The 27471-nt window shown below is 40.7% G+C and overlaps 2 protein-coding genes across 2 annotated transcripts in view; one reads left to right on the forward strand and one right to left on the reverse strand.

The window, feature by feature from the left end:
* The window catches only part of spidr (scaffold protein involved in DNA repair), a 36339-nt gene extending 11935 nt beyond the window's left edge, over window positions 1-24404 (forward strand). The window contains exons 9-20 of the mRNA XM_083889249.1: window positions 3068-3236; window positions 3897-4141; window positions 10353-10511; window positions 14967-15054; window positions 15988-16128; window positions 16228-16287; window positions 16839-17037; window positions 20651-20845; window positions 21863-21956; window positions 22041-22152; window positions 23030-23086; window positions 23913-24404. Of these exons, the coding sequence (XP_083745375.1) occupies window positions 3068-3236; window positions 3897-4141; window positions 10353-10511; window positions 14967-15054; window positions 15988-16128; window positions 16228-16287; window positions 16839-17037; window positions 20651-20845; window positions 21863-21956; window positions 22041-22152; window positions 23030-23086; window positions 23913-24032 (1639 nt within the window). The 3' untranslated portion in view covers window positions 24033-24404. The remainder of the gene's footprint in view (window positions 1-3067; window positions 3237-3896; window positions 4142-10352; window positions 10512-14966; window positions 15055-15987; window positions 16129-16227; window positions 16288-16838; window positions 17038-20650; window positions 20846-21862; window positions 21957-22040; window positions 22153-23029; window positions 23087-23912) is intronic.
* Window positions 24405-24529: 125 nt separating this feature from the next.
* cebpd (CCAAT enhancer binding protein delta) lies at window positions 24530-25971 on the reverse strand. The gene has a single exon (XM_083889088.1). It carries the CDS (start codon window positions 25759-25761, stop codon window positions 24862-24864), a length of 900 nt encoding a protein of 299 aa, XP_083745214.1. The 5' UTR covers window positions 25762-25971; the 3' UTR covers window positions 24530-24861.
* Between the last annotated feature and the right edge of the window lie 1500 nt (window positions 25972-27471).

Genomic DNA, 27471 nt, shown 5'->3' on the forward strand with positions numbered 1-27471 from the left:
TGGGATTGTTATGGAGTTGGAGCGAGGCAGCAACAGTTGACTCCAGCTGTTGGGAGTTTGGGCTGAGTGTGCTCTGGAATATCCAGGCTGGCGGAAGTGCAGGGGCCTCCTCTGTGCTCTGACGTCACAAACAGCTCCAGGGAATGCTTCACATTCCTCTTCCTGGCAATCGTTAGGTCATTTCCAGCAAGCTGGGGAAAAAACACTGTTGGATTATTTTCTGGAGCATTTGGGAGAAGAGTGTGGAGGGAGCCAGAGGGCTGAGATTGAAAACACATGGTGGTTTTGAGAGTATCTTTGGGTTTAGCACCTCTCGTTCCATGTTGTGTTGTATTCCTGAAAGCACACGATAGAGTTGAGAGCCCCTCCCTCATCATAAACACCCATTAATTATTTTGGAGAAAGTGAACATGCCTCTTTTCATCTTCTTTGTTAGTGAAAATTACTTACAGACGTTACAGCATTTGGTCTACATTTTAAATCATTCACTAGTTTTTAACTCGATAAAAAATCAGAAATCAGAAATCAACTGTCACAACCAAGAAGAGCTGATGACAAGCTAGAAATCCTCCAAAGAGATTATTAGTTTATCCAAATTTAACAGCTACAGAACGGCCCAAAGTGGAAAAACACAGAATTTAGAGCATCAGTTTAGCTGGTAAAATTCCTCTTCTGATTTTACTGTGTGACAGTCAGAGGTTCAACCTCCCCCATAGTTCCGGCAGTGAGTAGGTTGACTCCTCCCACCTCCCACACCTTGTTGTGAGTGGGCTGGGGACTGAGCGGAAATACCTGCAGGGATTATTCACTGATGAGCTGTGACGCCAGCAGCCAGGGCCACTCCTTAACCTGGCTACCTGTCTGATGATGACAGCTGCCCACTCACCTGTTCACTTCAGGGCCACACTTCCTGTACAAACGTACGTGTCCCTGCGAACAGTACGTTCTGCTCTACTAACAATGAAGTATAGCTTTTGGCGATTGCCGATCTCTGCTGAGATATTGGACTGATAACAGTTACCAACAAACTTAATCATAACAGGAGTGTTAGCTCTGGGTCTTTTGTGAGGTGAGGTTGTGGTTGGAAACACCTGTTTGCAAAGTAGAAAAATAAAACCACACAATGAAATGACTCAATTTTTAAAAGTGCTTCATTTAAAATGTACTTCAAATATTTAATATTGCAAAAATAATGCAGCGTCAGTGGACTATTGTTATATTATTGGATGTAATGATGGATCAATTTAAAATTCTGGGCTTATACTGAGGTTTAAAATTACACGTTGGCCAATAGTCGATTCATGTACTGTTTGTCTTTGTTTTAGGGATCTGTGTTGAAAATAATTCAGTTCTCTGTAACCGACTGGTTGAAAAATAATAATAATATCACTACCTGTGGATCAGTGTGGTAATGTTTACGCAGATCAGACATTCAAAAATTCAGGTGAAGTGTAATAAATGGAGATTTACACAGTGCTGCTGATCTCAGTCCACTCATGTGAACTCATTACTCAGAGTAACAGACATTCACTTGTGTGTTAAAGTCCCATGCTTTAGCTCTATCATGTATTTATCAATAACCATAATTATTTTTTGACTGAAGGCTGTGGTGTAAAAGATAATTGATGACTGTACAGTGCCAGCAAATTTTACGATGTCCTTATTTGACAATTGACACAAAATTATTGACTGTCACCGTAACGGTGGATTCATTTTCTTTTGCGTGAGCTATGGATGAGTCACACTTATGCCCCAACCTGTTTGGGGAATTAAACTCTTATGTAGTGGATGTACGGGTTACAGGTTACAGGAACCTTATGTGCAGTGAGTTTAATGCAGTCACAGGCGATAACACTGCAATAAATCTGTCTTTGAGGTTAAACTATAAATTCTATTTTTTTATTGAGATGGTGTCAAAGAGATGTTGATTTATTTGTATAAGGTGGCTGTGATTTAGTTGTCACTATGTCCAGCTTCTTCTATTCAAATGTGTCTTTAATACAGTATATTACAATTTTATAGCTAATAGTTATTCATTAATAGAGACCAGATTGATTTGTATGATATTCATACATAATCGTTTATATTCATAGAAATGGTATGATTTCTCAGTTTAACACATAGTTTATCGGAACTATATAAAAATGTTTTTTTTTTTTTTTTTTTAAATAATACTCTTAACTGCTTTAATGAATCCAAACACAATGGGTTTTCCCGCACTTATCTGTGTTTTTTATTTATCTGGTTTGACTATCACCACAGGTCTACGACGAGCTGTGACATGTACAGCAATTCCAGTCACAGAGTGCATTTGGCTCTGAGTCAGTGATAAGCCATCATCACATGATTATTCATTTAACATGTGCAAAAAGTAATAAACTAAACAGCAAACAAAGTGCCATAACATCTGGCTGCTGTAAAGTATCAGACCTGAAAGGTTCCTTAAGGTTTTAAAAAATAAAGTGAGCATCTTCTTTGCAATCACCGGTGAGAGAGGTCCAAGGTTGAAACGTTTAAATTAAAGAGTAGCACAAGAGCGCTTCAGGTCACACTTCAGACTCCCTGCTTGTGATTTGTGTTTTTAATCAGCAAACTCTCAACCTGTTTGATTGCACCGGGTGCTGAAGTACTTTTCCACATATGACGTCACTTTTAAATCTAGCCTTGCCGGTCTGCAAGGTGCAGCCTTTTAAGAACCTCAATTACATGGAAAATTGTGTTTCACCTCTGTGAAAGAGGACAGTTACATGTGGTGTGTATTTGAAGTTGCCTCAGATGAGGTACATGCATTTGAACATGTACTCTGTGCTGGGTGGTGCACAGTGAAAAAACCTGCAGAGGTGGTTGGTACCTTATCTGAGTTTGACATTCTAACAGCATGGAGCCGCCAACCCTCCTACGTTTATCCAGCAACTGATTCTGTTTAATGTAAAATCAGAGTTTGTGCACGTACAGATAGGTTAACATTCCCCAACATCTAAATATCATTTTTATCATGCACTTTTATCAAAAAAGTTCTTGAATACCTATATTCCAAGTTAAAACTGATGATCTTTCTCTCTGTCAGGCAAAGACTTTCTATGGAGGGCTTCACCTATGATATTATTCTCAGCACACACTTCAGCCAGAAGGTGTTCTGTGATTCCAAACCTGCCGCCATGCCAGTCTCAAGAAGCCTGTTCCCAACAGACAAATGCATGCCCTATTATTTGGGTAAAACATTTGGACTGGTGGAGGTGTGTATGCTTTCAATGCATCAATCAACACGAGACAGAAAAATGACACCAATCTTCAGCTGAAATGTGATGACAGCTTCACTATGTTGTTTGCATGACAGTTTGGCTTCTGGCCAGAAGATGAGATTTTGATTTAGCTGTCAATGTCAATAAACATTAACTTGGAACACTGGAAGGTTGTTTTACTTTTCAGGTCGTAGTTATTAAATCACATCTGCGACTCTCTGAACAGAAGGGTTTGTTCTGTTCCTTTGTATTGTTCCAATTCATAGCATAATAACCTCTGTGTCTGAATTCAGTTGCTGCTTTTCATGTATGTTTAAACCCCCACTTCTACTTTGAGTAAATACAAATAAGCCAAGGTGATTCTGGTAATGACCACAAAACATAAACATATTCTGTCACACCATTGTGCTAAAGCAGATTTAAAATAAAATGTTAAAAAATTGTAAATCGAATTTGCGATTTTTGTTGATATTGAAATACGTAATACATTGACATGCCCATGGGAATAAGTCTAATTTTATAGAGTTCTCTGTGGTTTGAGTGGGAAGGCTATGGAACTGCAGCTATAATTTCCATTTAGCCATTTAATTATTTCAGATGCCAAATATAATTTGTGTAAAGTATCATCTCAATATCATCTTCTCTCCTCTCCAGGTTGCTCTTCCAAGTACTCTGAGCAGATTTGCAGGGTGGAGGGATTTGGCAGGACACAGCGTTTCTCTCCTTGAAGCCATAGAGGGACTGGGTCAGGCCGGCTCTGTAGGGCAGGACATAGAGGTGGTGGTCCAGAGGGTTTTCTCCAGTCCTGTGCCTGACTGCTCTGCTGTGTCCATCGTCAAACCCAGAGTTCCCTCCAGGTCATCCGCAGCTCCTCCTCCCGCAGAGAGAGGGAAAACCAGGTACTGTTGAGCACGCTGGCCCAGTGAGGCCTTTGGTTTGTCACTCAATGCCAGCAAGGCACTTCATCTGCTGTGTGTGTGTGTTTCTCTCCCACGATATACATTGCTCTTTTTGTTGAGATTGCATGCTAGTTTCCTTGGTCCCAGGCCTCACATGCTTCCCCTTGGTGGCAGAATGTGTATTGTTCTCAGAGCAGCAGGCCCCACAAAGTGCTCATGCTGTCTCCAGCCATATGGCATTGCTTGACAAAGGACACAAATACTTCTAATTGGATCCAGCCCTGTTGTGAGTGATTCTAGCCAAATTCTCATGAAAGACAGCATGATGTTTTCAGAATCTCGTGCACCAGCAAGCCCGGAGTTGAAATGATGCCGACTCATGCTCCTCCTTTCTTTTCTTCTACCATATCGTTCCAAAGAACACCTGCATAGAGTCTTTTTTTTTAACTGATGTCATTCATTTTAGTCCAAACAATGCAAATACTTAATAGATGGACAGGAGATGATTTGTTTTAGCTTTAGTCAATGATGTGAAGATGAAGCCAGGATATTGTATTATATTCACATAAAAGAAATCTGGGTGGAGGAAGACCCAAGGAAGAACCCATTAACTTTCTGATTGAGGATCTGATAAAGGGGAAATTGTTTTTGTATGAATTCCTGACATTTTCATGAACATTTCGAAACAAAAAAAGCATCCAACAGAAATGATTTGCTCATTTGCAGTCATAACAAGTCCAGATATGTACTGCTCTCCTTTTACAACACATTTTGTTCTACAAGGATTTTGCGGCTAAACTAATTTATCCCGTGTTTCCAATGAATTATCAGGACTGTGGTGACCATAGAGGGTTTGCAGGGCTGTTTGTAGGATTGCTCTAAAAAGTATTGAACCAAACAATTTTAGTGGGATTGATAAAATGGGGTCGACATTAGGTATGTATGAAAATATTGATACACGTAAATGTTGTGATATTTTATGCCATAAGAATGATCAAATCTTTGAAACTATGTTTCGATGGAAATGCTGTTGACAGAGGTTTTCTGATAGTGGTTTTGCGTTGTATTTTTAGCCTCCGACCACTAGTTGGCAGCATGCTTTTGGGCATTTGATTGTTTCCCCCTTCTTCCACTCATCTTACTAGACAAAGAAAATATTGTGCAGGAATACATACTTCTTACGGGCACTGCACAGCCCTGTTCAGATCGCTCTGTTTAGTAGCATCCACCTTATTTAGGTTCACCTTAAAAAAAAATGTAAAACGAAACTTAAGGGACAGAAAATTACATCAGCCACAGAGGCTACTGGGAGCTAACAGCAGTTAGCATTTGGAAAAGTGATCATTTGCAGGCTCTAGCAGGCACATTGCCGTCATATATAACATGTATCCACTGGACAGATAAATCCTCGGAGGCTGGAAGTTTGTGTAGAACTCTGTGCTGCACTGTGGAGCCAAGAATAGAACTTTTCACGGACTTCTCGGACTTACGGTTTTTCGGACTGATAGCGCTAGTGTGTTCTGAAGGCGCCCCTTCCTGGTGTAGTGTGATAAATCAGCGAACAGTAAATTTTCTCAAGGAAAATCAAGGATGCACACCATTGGGCCATGCTGAACCACATATACAAAATCTTAGGGCGATCTGACTAACGGTCAGTGAGATATGCCCACAGACAGACAGGCAGACACACACGCAACTTGATTTATAGATAGAAGATGGTCTGTATTTATTTACACATCGGCAGACTACAACCCACAACCTTTGAGTTGAAAGACGACTCGCTGTACCTTTGAGCTACCGTCGCCCCTAATGAATTTACAAGTTATAAGTCTCATTTCAAAAAAGATTTCAATATAAAACAAGTGCACCTTGTATTCAATTCAAGCTGTTTCATGTGCGCTGTGTTATTGACATGACTTAGAGGTTTACTTGAGTGGTCTTGTTATAGTTAATGAGTAAGTGAATGTTCTTTTTGAAGCAAATCCAGTAAGTTTCCTGGCTCTCCCCACGCTTATTGTTTTTCTCCTTTGCTGAGTAATAAAAAGCAATAGTTTCTCAGAGTGGTGGGGGCTGTGGTGGTGGTGGGGGCACGCTGTGGTTAAGGGAGGAGAGCCCCAGTCAGCTGACAAGCAAACTGACTAAATGAGCAACAGTTGTAATATGACACTTGCTGCTGCCACGCTGCCTCTTCGTCTGGTAAACAAACGTCGTCCTCTGACCGGAAACTCTCCCACCCCTCTGTGTTGTTTCTCTTGATCTCAACCAGATTCAACAGGCTTGGTTGATAGTGAAATGATGGTGGGGCAGAGGTTTAGGAGGCGATCATGTGGGCTCGAGTCCAATATATCTGGAGGACCCTGACAACAAAATCGCCATTTTTTACGGTCTGTCCTTCTCTACATATACAATAGTTTTACCATCTTGTTTTTGTATGCTATAGAAAAGTACAAACAATATAACTATAAATGCCAAGACCACAATCACTGATGTGCCTTCACATGAGAGGGTTTGGTCTGAGTGGCTGCACAGAAATAACCACAGTACATTGTGTTGTTATAGTACTTTTCCAGTGTGCTTGTCTGCTTTGGAGAGAGCACTGCAGTTTACTTCGCAACCCATTGCCTTCATTCTGTGTCAAGACAAGGACAGTTTGTACCTCTCATGTTGTGTCCCCTGCCCGTATGACTCACTTCCCTGGTCAGCATGCTTATTTGATCCTTTTGTTGTTTAGCCTCTGTGTTAACACACAAGGGAGTGAGGCCAGTATGATATTTATGCCTGAAGAAGATGTTAAGTTCCCGTAAATTCAGAGTAGAATAAACAAGAAGATTAACTGTTTGTAGGAAGTGAGAAGAGGCTAGTTGTTTTTTTTTGTTTTTTTTTCTCGCTGGAGAAGGAACACAATGTGCTGCAAGGATCCTGTTACAAGCGTGTTTATTGCTTTGCCTGCACTGATTGGTGCACAACACATAGGAAGGAATCCCGCCTGTCCACCCCACACCAATGAGGCCCCTCTGCTGTATTCTTAATGTGTGAGTCGCTTACTTAGCATGTTGCCAAGTAATGTTCATGTGTGTGGGCTTGCAAGGTAACACTGTATGTGTGTGAGTATGTGAGTGAGTGAGTGTGTGAGTGCGTGTGAGTGTGAGTGTGTGTGTGAGTGAGTGTGAGTGTGAGTGTGAGCGTGTGTGTGTGTGTTTGAACAGACCCAGTGTATCGTAGTTCCTGGAAGGAAAACTGAGTTGCTGAGAATTTTCTGTGATCACTCACAATAACAAATTCCTGAAAAAGGCCACTGACTACAACCAGCCAATGGCAGAGGATTGTTGGGAGTGAGGGGGTTAGTCGTTTGAGGAAGTGAGGCTGTGAGCAGCTAAGAGGAGGGACTGGAAGGAGCTGTGGATGTTTATGTCAAGCTGCTACCACCACAAGTCTCATCACCCTTCTATCTCTTCATCTGTTAACGTGATTGGTCTTATCAGCATTCACCCTGAAGTGTTTTCAAGTTCAGACAAGTGGCACCAAACGGGAAAGTCATAGATATTTATAAAGATATATATATATCACAAAATTAACATTAATCCACTTTTATTTCAGGCCAAGTCAGATCTTGAAATACTGATTTAGCCCTAGTTATTGGTAAAGCTCACAAAGTAAGCAGTATACTATCAGCGTTTATTTGTGAAGATATGAATACAGTTTTAGTCATTATTTTCCTTCGCTTTATAGAAAGTGAACAGTTGCATTAACAGTGGTGACATATGGCTTTCTTAAGTTTATTACCCAATAGATTATTAAATCAGTTGTCAGAAATTGACAAAATATTGGTACTGTGCTGTTAATTCTTTGACATCAGTCAAAACCAAGTTTTAGATTGAGGTTGTAATCGGTGATGGTACCACACTTGTCCACCCCACCCTTTTTTTTCCTGAACTTCTCAACAATTCAGAAATCACAAATGCCAGTGATTCGTTAGTTTTGGTTCATTGTTAAAAGATTTCTGTGACATTTTTCATGTTAGGACTGGAGCTTTACTCACTCAAAACGTAGCAAGTGTGATATTTTTGACTTTAGAGAATGTGAAGAATGCGATTGTGCGTTTTGACGTTGTGTTCGACTTGTCACCAAGTGATTGGTCTTTGCTGAGATACCATCTATGCAGAAGGGGGCGGGGGTCTGTTCACATTGCACTTTGAACTTTTGCACTTGTGTTAACTGGTCACTTTCAGAAAATCAGATTTTTTTTTTCTTTCGGAGTAGATGTTGTATAGTTCTGATTTTGGGTTGAGAATTAAACAAACAACTGGGAGTAATCTTGGTTGAAACTTTGGCTTACATACCACCAGAAGTTATGAGAGGAATGTTATTTAGATATCTATTTCCAGGTCTCTCAAAACAAACACAGACAGACCTAATGTTTACCAACACAAGACATTTATAGGCCAAATCAGGTGGTTGAAAATGTCTCAGAACGTTCCCAATGTCTGGGATGGGATATGTGCATGCATGCACATGCATGATGACAATCCTCCTCCCTCCGTTTTTTTTTTTCTTTCTCATTTTCTTCCCTGGAAGTTGTTTGTTGAACCAGGGATATGAACTCCACTGTTTACTCTCGGGGCTGGTACTGGGCTGTGTCTGGGCTTGACTGACTGAGACTAGAGCCTGTAGTAGTTGTGTGCTCTGGGAGTGCAGCGGCCTTACAACTTTGTAGGCCAAAGGTCTTTTCTGTCAGCAGCAGCCTTGTCAAACCAGCCACTAGTATTAACACCTAAAAATGTCAAGTCTTAACTGTGCATTGTTCAGTGTACCATTGATACCAGTGGTGTTTAATGCCTGTTTTTGAATATCTTTTATCTACAAATGACTTTTTCTTTTGGTTCACCACAAATATTTGTATTAGGGCTGTAACGATGTGCGTATCGAAATCGAAATCGTGATACTCAGAGCCACAAACCTGTCTCGTGGCGTGAGAAAAATCGCGAAACGCCTTTTTAACTCCCACTTATTTCAGCCACATGATATGAGCTGTTAGTGCTACCAAACTTATTTTTATTAGGGGTGACAAATTATCGCGTTAATTGTAATTAATTAATTACAGTCATCATTAACGCTTTTTTTTTTTTTTTAATCGTGTTAATCTCTTCTTTACTGATGTCTCTGCTACTGGGGCATCGTCAGAAGCAGCGTCATAAAACCACGTCTAACACAGACATGCTGCATACCCACAGAAAGGTCAGAAACTCAGCTAAAAGCTCATATAAACCCTTCTTATGTTCACCAAACACAGTTAAAACACCGATGGATCAAACCCGCAGGAGCGAAAAAAAAATGTTACAGCGCACACATTGAAAAGCAGCACCGGAGCGCCAGCGTGATTATGTAAACAGCGGAGATTTCACAGATTCTAACGGTACCATTTTTATCACTCTATGAACAAGATTCACGGATCCAGCCCCAAAATAAGAGCAAAACAACAATTGACTTTCAATAAATACAAGCGGAAATGTTGTCTTACCTTTGCTGTTTATCAAAACAAGTTATTTCGACTGGAACAAAACTGCTTCTCATGAAGAACTACACTTCCCAGCATGCTTTGGGGACAAATCCCAGTCTGATTGATCATTTACTTTGTATTTTGTTACAGAAAAGAGAGAAATCTTTGGTTATTTATTTATGTATGTTCAAATCTGTTCACAGTGTTCCAAAATATGTGTTATTAATTGTTACATTAAGTTGCTATTTAAGTAAATGTTGTTTAAATAAAATCGTGGAATGTATCGAATCGTGGGTCAAAAATCGTGATACAAATCGAATCTTGAGTTTGTGTATCGTTACAGCCCTAATTTGTATCCATGCATATGAGTAGTTGAATCATTTGTTATTATTTTGATTGACTAATGTGTTGTGACTCTTGTACAGGTGCAACCAGGATAAAGGCAGCGTTGTGACTTGCACAGATTTCACACAAACATTTGGACCCCGAAAAAATTTCTTTATTCCAGCAGAGTTTGCTTTGTTGCCATTAACCTGCAGGTTTTTCTTTGCATTATTTTTCCATTGTTTGAGACCACCCATCCACACTCAGCATGCTATTCTGTGTACATCTTGGTAGAGAAGTATTACAGCGTTTCTAAGATTACTTGTTAAAAAATGTAATTGATTACATATTCTAATTGTCTCTGCTTATTGTGTCTTTGTGTTTTTCCAGGCTGTGTGTGCTTGTCCAGGACAGTTGCGGTATGTTTAGTGTAGTCCAGCTTCACCTCCTGCCCTGCAAGGATGACGTCCTCCATTATTGCCAGAAGTGGCAGGGGAAGACCTGTGTCCTGAGAGGCATTAAAGTGGTTCAGCGGGTCACTCGAGAAAAGTAAGATCCCAATTCCCCTTTGTGCTCCGTTCTGTAAATTAGGAAAGAGCCACCAATACCAAGTTTGAATGTGGGTTTCTGCTGTATGGGAGATTATCTGATCTCACTCCTCCACCATTTTAGACACCAATCCAGGGTAAATACCTGTGATACACAGGTCCTTATATGACAAGCTGCTAAAGTGTCATGAGGTGTGTGGAATCACTGAGACGCTCACACTTAAGTCTAAAATGATCTCCATCCATACGTATCTTTTTACTCTTTATGAAGAAATCACCCCCAAAATGCAATTCTTTCTTCCTTGGGTCATAAAATATAGAGCACTTAATTCAAATCTGTCCTTAACCCTTCTGTTTCCAATCCTGTCGGCGCCGACAGGATTTGGCATGCGTACTTCTCATTACCGTAACTCCTAGACTGTTGAAAACTTTAGAAAATTCAAAAATCTATGGACTGGCGATCTGTCCAGGGTGTGACGCCGCCTTTCGGCCTATGTCAGCTGAGATTGGCACAGCACCCCCGTGACCCTCATGGAGGGTAAATGGGTAGAAGATGGATGGGTGGATACCGGAAAGTAAAGAAATTTTAGCTTTGTGCCCCTATATACTTGTCATTGCAGTAGCCCTCAGGACTTCTGCAGAACGAGCGTCCAATCACAGGATTTTCACTAGCGTGTCGCACGTTTGTGACGTCAGCTTCTCAATACCATAATTCCTAAACGGTTGAATAACTGCCAAATATCGAAAGTAAAATGTATCTTGGAAGAAGTAGCAGAATGGGCAAGAAGCACTCACTCACTGAACAGTTTTTGCGAGATTAACTTGGTCATAGGAGGATTAACCTTGCTTTATACTGCTCACGAACAGACAGACACTGCTGGCAAATACCTAACTTCCTTGGTGGATGTAACATACCACAGGTAACACACTTGTTGTTAACAGACTTGTTGTTCATTGGTGTGCCAGTGTAAACAGGAGGCAGTCTGTCTCCTCCACAGATACTACAAATGAGGATAAAACATTGTAGACTGCAGGGTATCTTTGCTTGGGCTGAGGACGGGGTGGAACTGTGACTTTAAGTATCGCTTGTATTGTAATTCATTATACAGTGCATTCCCTTGTGAATCCACACTAAAACATGACCAAAAGAATTTCTAAATGAAGACGTGTCCAACACATATGAGAACTTCAGAGTAGTGTGGAGGCCAGCCACTGCAATTTAAAAGTCAGGTGCTCATATCAAGGGTTTTAAAGTTGCCATTAAATTGATTAACGGTTTTTATTCCAGTATTCAAATACTAGTGGGGAATTAATTTATCGAATGAAGTTGTGTGTTGGCCTCTTCTATGATAGCTGGCGAGATTTGCGTAATAGGTGATACATGATTTTGGTGCCTTATGTGTGAATCTTCAGCATTAGATGGTGCAACAAATCCTCACATTAATGCTGTGTGAATCTGTTATGCTGTCCTGCCAGCAGTACCACTGTGTTTACATGTAAAGTGATCCCGAGGTGCACACTCTATGTCCCATGTGAGTTTCCATAGTCAGGATCCCAGATTAGAAGCAGTGACACTGGAACATTTAGAGCCAGGCTGGGGGTATGTTTACATCCTTGGTATTTTCAATACTCCCACAGCCTATAATGTCTCTGGAAGTTGTCTGTGGTCAGACTGACTGATGGGCTATGTTCAGGGCTCACACATGAGCTGCCTTAATAGCTCAAGTGGAAAAAAACGTGGGGCTGGTGGTGACAAATCAGTCATTCATATTTTACGTCCAGTTTCTTAGAAGCAACCAGACTTCTAAGCATTTCTTAATAATAGTTCCCAGCCCTGTTATTAGGATGGCCAATACACAAATGCATCGTCCATTGGTGTTGGTTGATCACAATAATTAACCCAGCATTGTTAACAATAACTATAAATGACGTGAAGTGCAAAGATGTCCCACTGGGGATTTGTTGTTGTTGGATTGTAGAGTGGTATTACACCCATGCTGATTTCACCCTGCCATCCCATCTCTGATGGTTGTGGCTATTAAATAGTATTTTTATCCAATTGTTAGAACTTAAATGTATATGTGCAAAAAATAATATTGATAATTATAATCAAGGAAAAGGGTACAAATACAGGTTCATGACCAGTTCAATGTGAGTGACACCTGGTTCAGTCAAAAAGATCAGTTTCCTTAGCTGCCTGTCAAGGTAATGTGTCAAAAACATTCTCACAACTCCTAGAGTTGCCTGTCATTTCGCCAGGTCTCCCTTTAAAACAGGGGTCTCAAATGAGCTGCGGGCACTGAGTGTGTAGTTTGGTCAGTAGTGGGAAAAAAAAATCAAACTTCTTCAGAGAAAGACATGGAAAGCATATTTATGTTGATATTTCACATACTTTCAAAATAAAAGTGTTTGTTTTGATATGGAACGATAAGTAGTTGCAAAATGAATGCAGAAATGAACATACAAAAATGAGTCATTATAACTTGATATTAAGTGGCGGGCTGTATTAAATTGATAGGGGGCCCGCATGTGGCCCGCAGTCGGAAGTTTGAGGCCTCTGCTTTTCAAAGAGGTCCCTGATCTCAATAGGGCTTTGTCTTGGCTAAATAAAAAAATGTGACTTGTTTGCCAAATCTCATCTCTAATCAAATGATCAGAAGGCACTCAGTCACCTGTGTGAGTTCCTCCCCGTCATTATTACTGACATGGAAAGATAGATTTTGGATGTGTGCCCATGGAACTCTCTTTGTGTGAAAATACTTTGTCGATGCCAGAGGTCAGAGGAAACTGGCCTGACTGCTTCAAAAATGTTAAAAGGGCCAAAGATAGACATTCACAAGAGTATCTTAAAGAACCACTTCTTATATTGAAGGTAGGCAGAAGACCTTCTCCGAAGGCACAATTTGTCAAACCTTAAAGCAGATAAGCTACAGCAGCAGAGACCACTGCGTGTGCCACTCCTGCCACTTTATTAGGTGTCCTTTGAACCTAATAAAGTGGCCAGTTAGTTTATTTAACCAGTTCAAACCCTCAACTGTGAAACAAACGCACTTGTTTGCCATGTCAGTTCACTATCAAAGTGTGCAGAATGAGTCCTGTCACTTTGCTGTTACTCTTCCTGGAGCGGGCGTCACTGGACTTGAATGGGCTGCAGAACCAGTTCCACACAAAAAGCCCTGTGATTACAGGCTGACTAACAGGTTGTTAACCACAAGCTGATATGACAGCGCCTACATGGATGAATAACTAACTATTGACCAGCCACCCTCAACAACATGCATGACTTAAGACAGAGACAATGAATCAGAAGATTGACATGCTCTGACAGAGCTGCGACTTTGTTCTCTTTTTACATTTTTAAAATCCCTCTTACCAGAATCCGTTTAATATAAACAGAACATCATGAGACATAACTCCGCTCTGTCATTATGTAGATTAAAGGTAGCAAATGACGCATTGTGATTTAAACTGGCATGTTATTGGTTTTCTAAACCGGGGTAAATTTGCACCATAATAGTAAAGGGATTTCCATAGGGTGTGAACACTTTTCCCAGCTTTCAGTATTGCTAAACTTGGCTTGCGTGAAAACTGTTTTTGCATGTATATGCTCTGCCAGCCCGAGCATGCTCCCAGTAAATTCTAGGTGATGTTAGAACAAGCACTATCCTATCAGATTCATGTTTTCAGTGGAAGTGAAACTGGTTTTGAAACTTTCTGTCTGTTGTCCCTGATTCAACAGTTTCTCCTTCTTACCCTCCCCCTTCTCACTCTGTTTCCTTCCTCATTGCCCGCTGGTAGTAGAAGGCTGGAGGCATTGTATTTTCAGGATGTCCATTCATATGTCCACTATGTACTTACTACATATAGTAGTACTGTGCAAATGTCTTAGGGCACAAGCGGCTTTGTTGTTTGGATGTCTGTCAAATTCTGTGATCATGGGCTTTTGGATAGAAATGATTGAAAGTCTTTTATATTACTAAACTGTCAATGAGTTTAACTCGTACAACATGTGTATGTAATGCTCAAGCATGTCTTGAATAAATCTGGCGTAGTCGACCTTTTTCACATGAAAAAGGACAAACACAGATTTTACCAATAACATTAATTATCTTTTCACTCCAGTTGACAGAGAGCCAGGGTTGTGCTATTGTTTTCAGATTTGGCACAAACATTCAGTTGGACTTGAGAACAAACTATTGGTCGACAATCTAGTTGTTTTTGTGTGTTGCGTTGTGAATGCGCTATCGCAGTTAACACTTGCAGGGAATCCTTTCACATTTCGCGCAAATATGTTACTAGATTTAGGTGGTGGTAGGTGAAGATCACTGTCACCTCACAAAAATTGTGACTGGCTTCCTGAACATAAAATAACTAGGTTTGTTTTTGTGGTAAAAATGTGTACAATGAGACGTGTACAGCTGCTCGGAGATCATTCTACTCTGTGTCTGACTCTTAGGCGCTCGAGGCTTTTCAGCTTGATTGACAGTCTTTGGCCTCCAGTGCTTCCTCTCAGAGATCATGGAAATACTCCAAGCACGTCCACGGTAAGTTCATAAGTACATAAGAATTCATATAGCTTCCTCGAAGCCTTAGATTGGTTTGGGAATATGACTTCATTTCTATAATTTTTTTAAGCTGCTGATTTTTTTGGACAAATTAATTAAATATAATTTGGTGTGTAAAATGTAAGAAAATCAGACCAAACAAGGGATGCACATTTATCACTATTTTTGACATTTTACAGAACAAAGGAAATAAGTCTTTTAAGAGTTTTTCTATGTCTGTATATCAACTTGTACAACTGCTTCAGTCTCATTCACACCTCATGTAGCTTATTCTTAGCCCCACCCACAAAGCCGTGATTGGCCATTTTTTACTTGGAGACAATGTTCAACAGGGTGCAAAACACGACGCTTCTAAGAAATCAAGATGTGCACAGAGACTCATACACCACCGTTCAAAAGTTTGGGGTCACCTATACAATTTCCTTGTGTTTTTCATTAAAAGTCACACTTTTATTAATCAAAAGAATTGCAAAATGAATAGAAAATACAGTCAAGACATTGATAAGATTAGAAATAATGATGTTTATTCAAAATAATAATTTTGCCCTTTTGTCAAAGAACCAGCAAAACTGTTTTCAGCGTTAGAACACTGGAGAGATGGTTTCTGGAAATGGGCCTCTACACACCCATGTACATATCCCATTAAAACCCAGATTTTTGCAGCTAGAATAGTTGTTTACCCCATTAACAATGTATGTGTAATTCTGATTCATTTAATGTCATATTCATTGAAAAAAGGTGATTTTCCTTCAAAAATAAGGACGGTAGTAAGCAGTAAACTGCACTCTCAGAGCAGCCATAGAAACATGTTCCATCTGAAGATCTGAGGAGAACTCACAGCTCTTTGAGGCAATAATGACCTATTGACAAGAATATCTACATCAAGCATTTAAAAGTGTTCACCGTTTGCAGGAGGTCAGAGCTGCAGGTCCAGCTCCGAGTTTCTGCTACCTGCTGTCGGGTCGGGAAAGCTCTGTGGAACCCACTGAGGTACAGAGCGTGTCCACACTGTATGTTCCCCCCAAAAGACAAACCTTACGAGACATAGTGCAGGTGAACATTTTCTCAGAGCACACACATGTACACGTTTATAAACTTTGCAAGATTAAGACTTCAGTAGTTGGATCTCAAACATTCGTTTTTCTTTTTCAGAGTGAGGTGAAACCTGGTCGCTGCAGTTTTGTTGCCACTGTGATATACAAGAAAGTGCAGGTATTGTATTTTCTTTTTTGGCTTTGTCTTATATCAGAAAAACCACTGATTTAATTTGACTTTAACCAAACATTCTGAATAAATAGTGTCTTCTGGAGCTGCTTTACAGATCATTTGAACCAACAAACTGATAAGATTTCAGCTCTGACGTTAAGCAGTTTTCATATCGCTGTGTGTAAGACAATCTGTGTCAGGCCCCTGTGTTCCTCATCATTGATTGGTTCAACCTTTAAACTTTGACCAGGGTGAGATAGTGGCTCAGGACAAGTTGGTGGACTTTGTGACATGTTTACGATACTGAAACATAGATACTCGTTTCAGAGCTGTTGTAGTAAATCAGCGTTGTGTGCAGCTTGTTGCAGAGTGACTTAACTCATCAAAGCTGTTTTCAGAAAAATCGCTGTGCATCTAGTTGCAGCTTTGTGAGGTTTTGTTATGTTCTGTTTCCATTAAACGCTTATTTTCTAGGTCATTCTGGCTTTCTAAGTATTCCTCGGTCTGTGTGTGTGTTTTTAATTTAATTTCTTTGTTTGCCTTGTTTCAAACATCAGAGCTGTGATGTAGGCCAGGGTGAGGTTTGGCTGGTGCTGACAGATCCAAGTCTTCAGGAGGAGCAGCCTGACAGACCGTGCAGGCGAACAGTCACCCTGCGTGTGGGCACTTCCTGTGTGCTCACTTCCTCTGTCCTCGAAGCACTTCACTCCCCCGCTACTTGTCATGTGTCATTCAGAGATGCCATCAAGGAACATGGTAGATAAAATATAACATGACTTATTGTGATATGCCATTTAACTACTACTGAAGGTCCAGTGTGTTACATTTCAGTTTTACTTGTAAAAATCAAATAAACTAACCACTCGGGCTGTCACTTTTTGTACGAAATTCAAATTTATATTTTCGAATGTGGGTTTAAAAAAATCATGTTCAAACTGTTTATACGCGTTTGAACGCAATATATGCAAGACAGCACCTGTGTACAAACACACAGCGTTCGCAGTGCTAGAGGCTCATCCATGGGTAATAATGTAAATGTGTAAGAGAGCCACACTCAAGATCTGTGTTTCTGTCAATTAATATCAGAAATGTTCGCATTGACAAATGCTGACTGGATCTAACATTATTACATTTTAGTGTGGAGTGTTTATTTCTTTCCACTCTACTGACTGACTGCTCTATGCCATTCATTCTCTAACACTAGTTAATAATGTAACAAATTAATTGTAATGTAAAAATGATTAAAATCTTAAATAAAGTAAAGAAAACATTTGTGGAGTATTGGGGGAGACATTTTTGGAAAAAAGTGACATCCCTATTAACCACAATTATTACATTTCCTTTAGTACTTATTTTAAAATAATTTAGTTTTTGTTATATGTATTCATGCAGGCTGCCATGTTTCTACAGCAGCCCAAACAGCATTTTTCAGTGGGAGGCCACTATGCAAACAAAGGTTGCCATGCTTTCTGGTATATGAATTCTTACACACTGGACCTTTTATGTTGTCTATTTTACAGGACTAATCTGTGTACATGTGTCACCATTATGTAATTCCTTCATAGTAATTGTGGAGCACCTGTAATATGCTAAATTATTGGCGTTTTTCCACTACATAGTACCTCCTCAGCTGGACGCTACACGGTTTGGTCGCATTTCCATTACATTATAGTTCCTCCTCAACGTGGGCGGGGTCATCACAACACGGCTGCATGAAACTGCCGTGACTTTGTTTTATCCGCGACACACACAAACTAGTGACAAGTCACTTGTAAAGCAGCTGTTTTCGATGTTACAGAATCATTTAAATCAGTTGATTGAAAAGATTTGTTCAATACTTCCTGCATGACTCTGTCTGACACAGTCTCGCCACTCGCGATCACAAGCTTTCAGGAGTGCTGGCCATAGATACATCAGACTCCTCTGGTAAATGATGAGATTCTTTTCCTTGCTAAATGTTAGATGTCAACACACGTTTCCACGATTGTTTATATTCTTTTTAACTGATCTACAGTTCAGCATTGTTCGCTTGTTTCTTGTGCCTCTTCCTGTGGCGGCACTCTGACCAATCAGTGGCCGGCAGTCTGACGACGTCGCGCATAGTATCAGCTCAGCTCGCTTGGAAGCTCTGCCTGAGCAGGTACTATCGCTAATGGAAAACGCAAAATAGCTGTGCAAGGCCGAGGCAAGTCGAGCCGCCCTCGTGAAAAAACGCCATATTTCTACTCCGCTACTCCGCTGACTTTTACACCATTACTTCATAAACGTGGTAGCTAGGCTTTGTGAGATAAGTACTTACATCTAGGTCCCTGCATTTTAAATATTTCTGCAGTAAAAGCACAATTTATCTGTTGTAGCTGTTAAAGGTGGACCTACACCGAGCACTATAACATCGTTTTCACACTGCTACATCGTGGGTATCCTGTTTCTTTTGGAGTCTGAGGAATAGTGGCCATCTATCCCTCCAATGTGTTTTCAGATAAAGACTCCAGAGCAAAAAAAAAAATCCCATGATTCTTTTCAAAAGGAGTAATATAAACATTTCAATCCCTTCTAGGGGTAAGACCAAGGGGGGTATTTAGGACTGGGCCTTAGTCCAGTTGTCCACACCCTTGGGGTTAGACCCCTCCAAATGTTCACCAGATAAATCTGAGGGGGGTCATGAGATGATTAATGAGGTAAGAAAGAAAATAAAATGCAGCTGTGCAACAGAAATGTGTTATTCTTCTCTAACCTTAGGATTTTTGTGAAATATTGGATAATTTGAGCAGTTATTGAAGAGAAACAATGTGGGGAGTGTTTTATCAACCAACACATGGCGAACAATAAAAAAGAGGCCCCTCAAAAATAGGATATTAAATTAAAATAGTAGTTAAAAATAACTGTAATGTGTTTAAAGTTGGGCAGAAGTCATTATTGTGTGTGTGGATGTGTGTGGTGTTAGTAAGTTAAATGGTGCAGCAAACCAAGCCTGCGTTTTTATCCTCGGGATAAAAACAAGGACAGTGGGAAACTTGTCATCGACATCTAAAACTTAAATTGAAAAGTACCACTGGTCAAGTAGTAATTTAACAGTTGGTAGGCAAACTATAAAATTACCATAATTACAATAAGTTTGTACAATGAAGATTAAACCAGTGGTTCACAGCAAATTTGTGGTTCCTCACAAATAGTGGGGCTGAATGGGGCCCTTTGTCATGTCTCAGATATCTCTACAGAGACATCTCTCCCCTAAACTTCTCACATGTTTTCATTTAAAGAAGTCGAGGCCCAACGAGGTAAAATTATCCAATATGTCAGAAAAAAAAAGTCCTGGGAAAACTCCAAAAGAAAAGGGAATACACATTTGTGCAAGGAAACTTGTTGTTGTTGTTTTCTTTTGTCCTGCCATGTTTATCACCACAAATCCTCTGGTTTTGAGACAGACAGACACTTGTCTTTATCTTGAGTTTCATCTTGTGTTTATGACGCACTGATGCTGCAGTACTCTTGAGAATTTAATGGTCAAAATTCAAGGTCAGTCTGACCTCACAAACACATTTCTGACCATAGCTAGTTTTTAGAAGTTTACACAGATTTCTAATTGGATCAAATGAATAACTGATAATAATGTATACACAAAGAGTTATGGTCACCCTTTGACTGACATTGTCAGGGTCCACTAAATGTCTTTCTGTGCATTTATCAACTTCATACCGAAGTAACAACTGTAACTATTAATTAACTATTCGTTTTTTGACATACCCAAACTATTTGGATATGAAATGATTTATTAAAAATGCAAAACAAGCAAAAGTAATCTTGCCAAAGCCATGGGCAGTGAAATGAACTTTTCTGTGATGGCCATTAGAATCCTTACACATTTAAAGAGGTTGACACCAATGTTGTTAGGAGCCAAAATGTTTGTTTATAAAGATCTTTATCCTAGATGGTGTTTTGCTAAAGCTGCACTGATTAATTGTTGACCCTACACTCTTAGAAATAAGGGTTCCAAAAGGGTCCTTCTACAATGGCTGAGGTTCTACCTGGAACCATTTGCTTCTGAAAAACCCTTTCCTGAATAAAGGGTTTTTCAAGGGTTCTTGGTAGCGCTAATGGTTCCAGTAAGAATGGAATTTATGAAAAGGTTCTACCTGGAGCCGAAAAGGGTTCCCCTATGAGGACAAGCCGAAGAACCTTATATGGGTCTACTTAGCACTTTTATTTCTAAGAATTCATTATTATTCAGAAAACATATCAGTAGACTGTGTCTGATAAAGCTTTGAGTTTACGCTGTAGTTCATGTTTTAGAATCTTGTTCATCAAAGTAGAATTCACAGACGCGACTGTTGAGTGTTTATACACCTGTATTTTCCTTTCTAACACCTAGGTGTCCTCCTGTGTGACGAGCATTCGGTCATTGAGGTTTCCTCTGCAGAGCTTGTAGGCAGCCTCCAGTCCACAACCAGGCCGGAGATACTCTCTCAGTTGTCGACCGAGCCTCAGGCAAAGACCTTGCCCCAACCTGTGAGACTGGATCCCCTGAGTCTAGAAACCACGCCCAACTCCCTCTGTACTCTCACAGGTCAGTTTCTCCCCTTGTCACTGTGCCCTGAAGATTTTTTTTTACTCGGGGAAAGAAAAGAGCTTGTTTTTTTCATATATAACTTTACAGCTCAGCAAGAGGTCTCGATGTGGTTTGAAAAAAAACTTTCTTCTGTTTCTTATTCACTGTTCTCAGGATTGCATTGTTTGGCGCTCAAGGAAATAAAAACACATGAAATATCATAGCATTCATTTCAATTCCTATATAATTTTTCGTGAAATTAAGATAAAAAAATGTGTGAAAGAAACTACACTTCTCACAGTGTAATTAAAATATTGATTAAATCTAGGCCTTTTTCTGATTTTAACTCATTTGCAGAAATATTTATTTCCCTAAATTCTTTGAAACCTCGTCAAAATGGTGCAGAACGGAGAGGCTTAAATCAGAGAATAATCTGCATCTGTCGCGTTTGTGCTGCAGTTGAGGGCAAAGATCAAACTGTGAACCCTCTTGGTTCTGGCCCCTCTGGCTGTTAATGTTTGGTCAGGTGGCTGGAAAAAAATAAAACAAACATATTATCTCTGGTACGCGTGTGCAAACAGAATCTTCTGGAAATGACCAATGGAAAAAGCCTCAGACTAGAAGGTACGAGAAGAACGTGTTAAACTCAGTGTCTTATTAAAAGGTCTCGTATGTGTGTTTTTACAAAGTAGCTCTGCGTGTCGGGTGAAATGATGCAGAGGCAGGGAGTAATGTCTCTGCTGCATTTATCACTGCAATCTCAGATAAAAAATGTTCTGGATGTGTTTATCTCCTGTCAGACACATGCACACACTTTATGTTTAGATCATTTATCAGTGTTTCTTCTAGTTGGGCATGAATGTTTTTACTTGGCGTAACACCAGTTCAAAACCGTAAGAAGCATAAATAAAGCTAATTTAAACCATAAGCAGGTTGTTGCTGAAGAGTAAATGAAAAGTCGGGTTTATATGGATGATTTCTAATGGTGAGAGTGAATGTCGATGTTGATTTTAGCGTGTTTGTTTCTGTCCGCAGGGGTGATCGTTGGTGTAGATGAGGACACGGCTTATTCCTGGCCTGTCTGCAATGTCTGTGGAAGTGACAACTTGGAGATGTCGGCTGAAAGGCAGTAAGTGTTCACAGTAAATCAGAACATCTTCATATTAATCACTATATTAAGTCAGCTCTTCATTTTGTCATTTTCTTTCCACAGTCAGAACCTCTACTGCGTTCCGTGTAAGTTAGTCGTGAACAAGCCCGACACAAAGATTCAACTGGAAGTGTTTCTCAGTTCTTCATTAAGCAATTGCACTTTAAAGGTTAAGGTGAGACATTTGTTTTTGATATTTTTAAGTATGACTAGCCCCCCCTCCCTCAGTTTAAAGATGAAAGGATTGATAACACACTCGTACCCCTGATAAGTACAAAGCAACACAAAGAAAATTGTTAGTTAAGCTTAGCATCAAGATTGGAAATAAAGGGGAACAGCTTGACCCACTCTATCCAACAAAATCCCCCCAGCAGTTCTCTCTTCACCCTTGTTTATGACTCTTTTCACATTTTCATTTTGTTGCATGGATTAAACAAAGGAAATGTAACGTGTTAATCACTGAGATTTAGGGGATTTTGTTAAAGGACTAAGCTGGGTCAGCTGTTTCTTGTGTTTATGCTAATCTGAGCGCACCACCAACCTCTGCTGCTGTCAGGGTTCCTATTTGCAGTACGTATGCGAGAGCCATTTTCTCACATCACCCTCATCAATAAGTATTTTTGAACGTGTTTAGCTGTTGCATTAAGACAGATAGAGGTAAATGTAAAGTCAAATGCAGGCTATGAGGGTGGTGCAGCTACTGAAAGCTCAGTTCAGACCTTGTTGAAACCTGCAGGAGTGTCCTTGAACACAACACTGAATCCTCTCTCATGCTCCCTGAGTGCTGTCCTTCAGTGACTCCGCAGATTTTATTGACTTGTAAAGATAAGATCCTGCATGAATATTCTGCACATTAAAACTGCATTGATAAGACGTCCCAGTGCACAATAGTGTCTTTATGTTAGAAAACCTGCTATGACTCTATAGTGATAAAATGTCCTCCTTTCAATGTGTGAACCAGCAGTTTAGTTTGGTTTTATTCCTCATTTTCAACATCGGGGCTCTAATTAAAAAGACATTAACGACTCCACACTCTCTGATCTACTCAACAGCTGCAGAAAAAGACGATCATGTCGATTCTTAACGCTGCAGCGCTGGAGGGTAATGAGGTAGGTTTTGCTTTTACAAACGGTTACATAAGGCTTGGCTGGACTGCACGGTGCATTGATCATCTGTCAATATGTCCTGAAAGCACAGTCATCTGCACGTCACAGAGATAAAGCTGAAAAAAAATCCCTGAGTCATACTGGTCGTTGATGTAACTGAAAGAATGTGCCTTCAAAATACAGACACAGTCTTCACGTTAACGTATCTTTCTAATTTTGCCTACAAGTGGTAAAGCATTAGTTGCATTAGGTTTGGTTTGACTAAACCTTACTATTTTTCTAAATGTCTTATGTTTAGTGTTTTATAGTAAAAGACAATAATGTAAAGATTCCTCAATGAAGGAAGTAATAATATGTGAGTAGCAGCAGTTGAAGTTGTTATTTTTTTTGTGTTTCCTAGAGAGTGGTATCAATGCTGACCAATTAGAATTCAATGATCAGAACCTGAAGTGCACTTAAAGGTCCCGTGTATAACATTAAGGAGGGTTTATTGGCAGATATTGATTGTAGTCATAATTATTTTTATTTTTTTTTACAGCCTTAGTAAAATTATCAGAACTTAAGGCAAGAGCCGTGCTTTACGCAGGCTGCCATCTTGCACCGACACGTTTCTGTCGCAGCCCTAAACTGACAAATCAGAGAGTGAGTTTCACTTTTTGAATCAGACGCTCACGTTTCCTTGTGCAGCTGCAATTGAAACAATTTTTAGGTTTTTTTCTCAGCCTAAAATAGTCAAAAATAATAAATACATTTTGTGAAACCGTACGATTTATGTACCAGGTACCAGTTTTTCTCTTTTTTTTTTTTTTTGATGGACTGTGTGTCTCAGTTCCCAGGCTACGATGTGGAGAATGTCCTGGGAAAAGAGGTGGGCCCCCTTGCAGTTTACGTCCGAGTCATCACCAAGAAACCTGCCCCCTGGATCGGCCTGGAAGAGATCTGCCTCTAATGGCTGTCAGGGCAAGTAGCTAATGATATCAATCCTCAGGCTCCAAGGATCTGCATGCACACTAGGCCGTGGTCTGAGCCAGTTTAGTGCACCGCCCCCTTCTCAAGGCCTCCGTGACAGCTTCAGGCTGTTGCTGAAGTCAACAGGCTGCATGCAAGGAGACAAGGTCTTGTTTGTGTTAATGATATGTGATCCTGTGCACCAGGAGTTGACAGCCCAAGGGTAGACCAGTGGCATGCAGTCTGTCAAAGCAGCCCACGTGGTTCATCAACTTGGATCTGACTTTCAGAGGACAACTTTTGAGTTACAACACATCTTTAAGTGTCTTTAAAACCCCCTTTCAGACCAAATCATCTACCTCTGTATTTAAGGCTACTGACACTGTCAATAAACATATTTTTTGCTGACTTGACATTTCTATTTCCTGTTATGCTTTCAGACATGTTATGAGGCTACACATGCAAAAACTACTCAGACCAGGACATTTCTGCTTCTTTTCAATGATTTTATTGCATATTCCATTAACAATAAAATGTTTTTTTTCACGGTTTCATACAAACTATATAAAAGATCATGCTCTGGCTCTTATACAAAGTTTGGAATTATAAAAAAAATGTACCATATCACGTATATCATCATTGTATCATATAAATGCAGTGGTAAAATAATTTAATAGAGAAAATCCCACAAAAAATATGGCAGCAACATCATATATTTTCCAGTGCCATTATGGAAAGCTTAAAATACATCTGGTACAGATGGTAAAGTTTGAGGTATGTCTCCTAAAAAAAAAGCGCAATTAGTTCACAGAAGTTAGTTCATAGGTTTGTCACCGGATCTCCACACTCGTGGACAGAGCCGCGTATGAGGAGTTGGGCATCTGCTTAAAGAAATCTCTAAGGCCGGTGAGTTCTCTGGTGAGCTGCTCGATGGTTTTGTGGAGCTTGTCGTTGTCGGAGCCCAGTTCCATCAGCTTGTGCTGCATCTCTACGTTGCGCCTCTTGGCTTTGTCCCTGCTTTTCCTCACTGCAATGTTATTCCTCTCTCGCCTCTGTCGGTACTCCATGCTGAACCGGTCCACCGACTTCTTGCCTTTCTCCCTGCCGCCGATCTTCCGCGGGGAGGACTTGGCCGAGCTGACCTGGGAGCCAGGCTCCGGGGTTGTCGGGGGAGTGGGTTGTCCCGTGGTGAGGCTGACAGAAGTCTGCGCGCAGTTCTCGATCTGGGAAGGCAATGACGAGGACACGTCACTGTCGCTCCAGTCGGGCTCCTGCTTGATGGGCGCGCAGAAGGCGCCCTTGTCCAGCTCGCTGTCAGCTCTCCTGTCCGCTGCGTACGCGGCTGTCAGCTGCTGCATGTTGCTGGGCAGCACGGACGAGCTCTGCATGCTGTAGTAATCCGTCTTCTCCTGCTTGACGCTGTTGAACAGGTCGAGGAAGAGCTCGTCGTTGCACAGCTCCAGGTTGGGCACGGCTGTCATCGACTCGATGTACTGGCTGAAGTCGATGGCGGTCTCGTCGTCGTACATGGCCGGGGCGGTGTTCAGCTCCACCATGGTCTGGCTCTCCTCAGCCGCGCTGAAGCTCCTGCTGCCCGGCTTGCAGAGCCCGCCGTGCTGCGGGCCGCTGCTCAGCTTGGTGCACTCGTAGAAGTTAGCAGGCTCCATCGCCCAACTCATGTTGCATTGTGGAGACGCGCAGTGGGTGTCCAGGTTGTATATGTCACACATGAACTCTGGTGACTTGTCCACGTGGTGGGCGAGAAGGAGATAAACGTGTTATTTAAACCCTTTTTTTTTTTTTTTAAGTCAGGTGTGACAGCTCTCTGTGTAGCACAGTGACTCTGCAGCTGCTGCGCCGTGAAGTCTAAAGTCTGATTTGGATTCGCTGTGATGTCTCGCTGCCTGTCAGGCTGCTGTCAGTTACTCCCACTTTCACACTTGTTGTCACTCATCTGAAGTGAGTGAAGTTTCGCACAGTGTTTTGTATCGTTTCCCCCGCTGACGTCACACGTGCCGCCCTCTCAGGAGCCAGTCAAGTCCAAACGGAGGTCACGTGGCCTCCCTTAACTTCCCATTTGAGGAGAGAGGGGCGTGTTGCTCCTGCCACCCACTCTTTACTATCACAGTATGAATGGTTCAGAGCTGTTTACATGCTGTAGACTGTTCTGGATTTGTCTTCAATATTTGTCAGTCTATAAACGTCCTGGTGAAACTGTGGTGCTTCTCCAGCATGAAACGTCTCTATTAAAATGTTAAAGCACAAAATACAAGATCTCCCTTGTAGAAGTAAACCATTATATTCCTATTATCAGAGGCCATTCTAGAGTCTGTAGGGGCCCTAAGCAAAAATTCCCAGGGGGCCCTTCCAACTAGTGTTCATCGCCATTATGCTATAAATAATCTGACACCAACGAAAAATGTATGAGTTCATTTTTTTTCTTCCCGAAATGAATGAAATAACATGGAAAAACCTTGTAATTAAAAAGTATGTGAAACTATAGATGTAAAGAACAATAAAATACTGTAAATAGCTTTTTTAAAAACTATATAAACTTAGTAAAAAAAAATACATTACACTGTAAAGAACCCACATTATAAAACAATATAAATATAAAGAACAATAAAATACTGTAAATAACTGAAAAAAACATATATAAACTGAGTAAAAAAGATATGCATTACACTGTAAAATAATCCTCTTCATTTTCCAACTTGCAGAACGATAACTTCATACAGGTTAACGTGAGGTGGGGCCCCTTTAGGGAGGTTTCCTACTGAGATGTCATTGCAAATCACCCATTGTTTTTTAAGGGGGACGGGGAGGCGGCTGGTCACTGCACATTTCAGTAAAAACAGCCTTCAGACTCCGAGTGTCAGGGGGGCCCCCTATCAGCTCGGGGGCCCGGAGGAGTTGCCTGCCTTGCCTGTTCACAAGCTGCGCCTCTGCCTATTATGTATTTTATGTGGCTTATGCCCATCTTTTTTTTGTGATTTAAGGTTCTGGTGGTGAGTTTCAATCACTCACTCGCTTATCTTCTACCGCTCTAACCTCCACATCAAGGTTGCAGGAGGCGCTGGTGCCAATCCCAGCTGACAGGCCAAAAGGCGGGGTTCACCCTGGACAGATCGCCAGTCCATCACAGGGACACATGGAAACAAAAACAACCATTCGCTCTCACACCCACGGTCGACCGTTTAAATCAGTAGGTTAGTGAACTTTTTTTAGTTCGGCATTTGTGTGGACAGCAAAGAGAAACGTGTTTTTTCTTACTCTACACATGACGATAAACACTTTGAGTCTTACATCTAGATTAGGCTTCACTGTCACCACACCAGAGAAATTCACTGGTTAGAGCAGGGAAGGGTCAGAGGTCAGAGGTCAGGAAGAGGTCAAGAAAATATAATTAAGATATTAACATGATATACAATGTATAGCTT

The sequence above is a fragment of the Microchirus variegatus genome (genome assembly GCF_963457635.1).
Source record: "Microchirus variegatus genome assembly, chromosome: 5".
Taxonomy (NCBI): Eukaryota; Metazoa; Chordata; class Actinopteri; order Pleuronectiformes; family Soleidae; genus Microchirus; species Microchirus variegatus.

Bases quoted from the DNA above. Each gene is read 5' to 3' on its own strand.
- cebpd (XM_083889088.1), bottom strand. From the start codon at position 25,761: ATGTGTGACATATACAACCTGGACACCCACTGCGCGTCTCCACAATGC.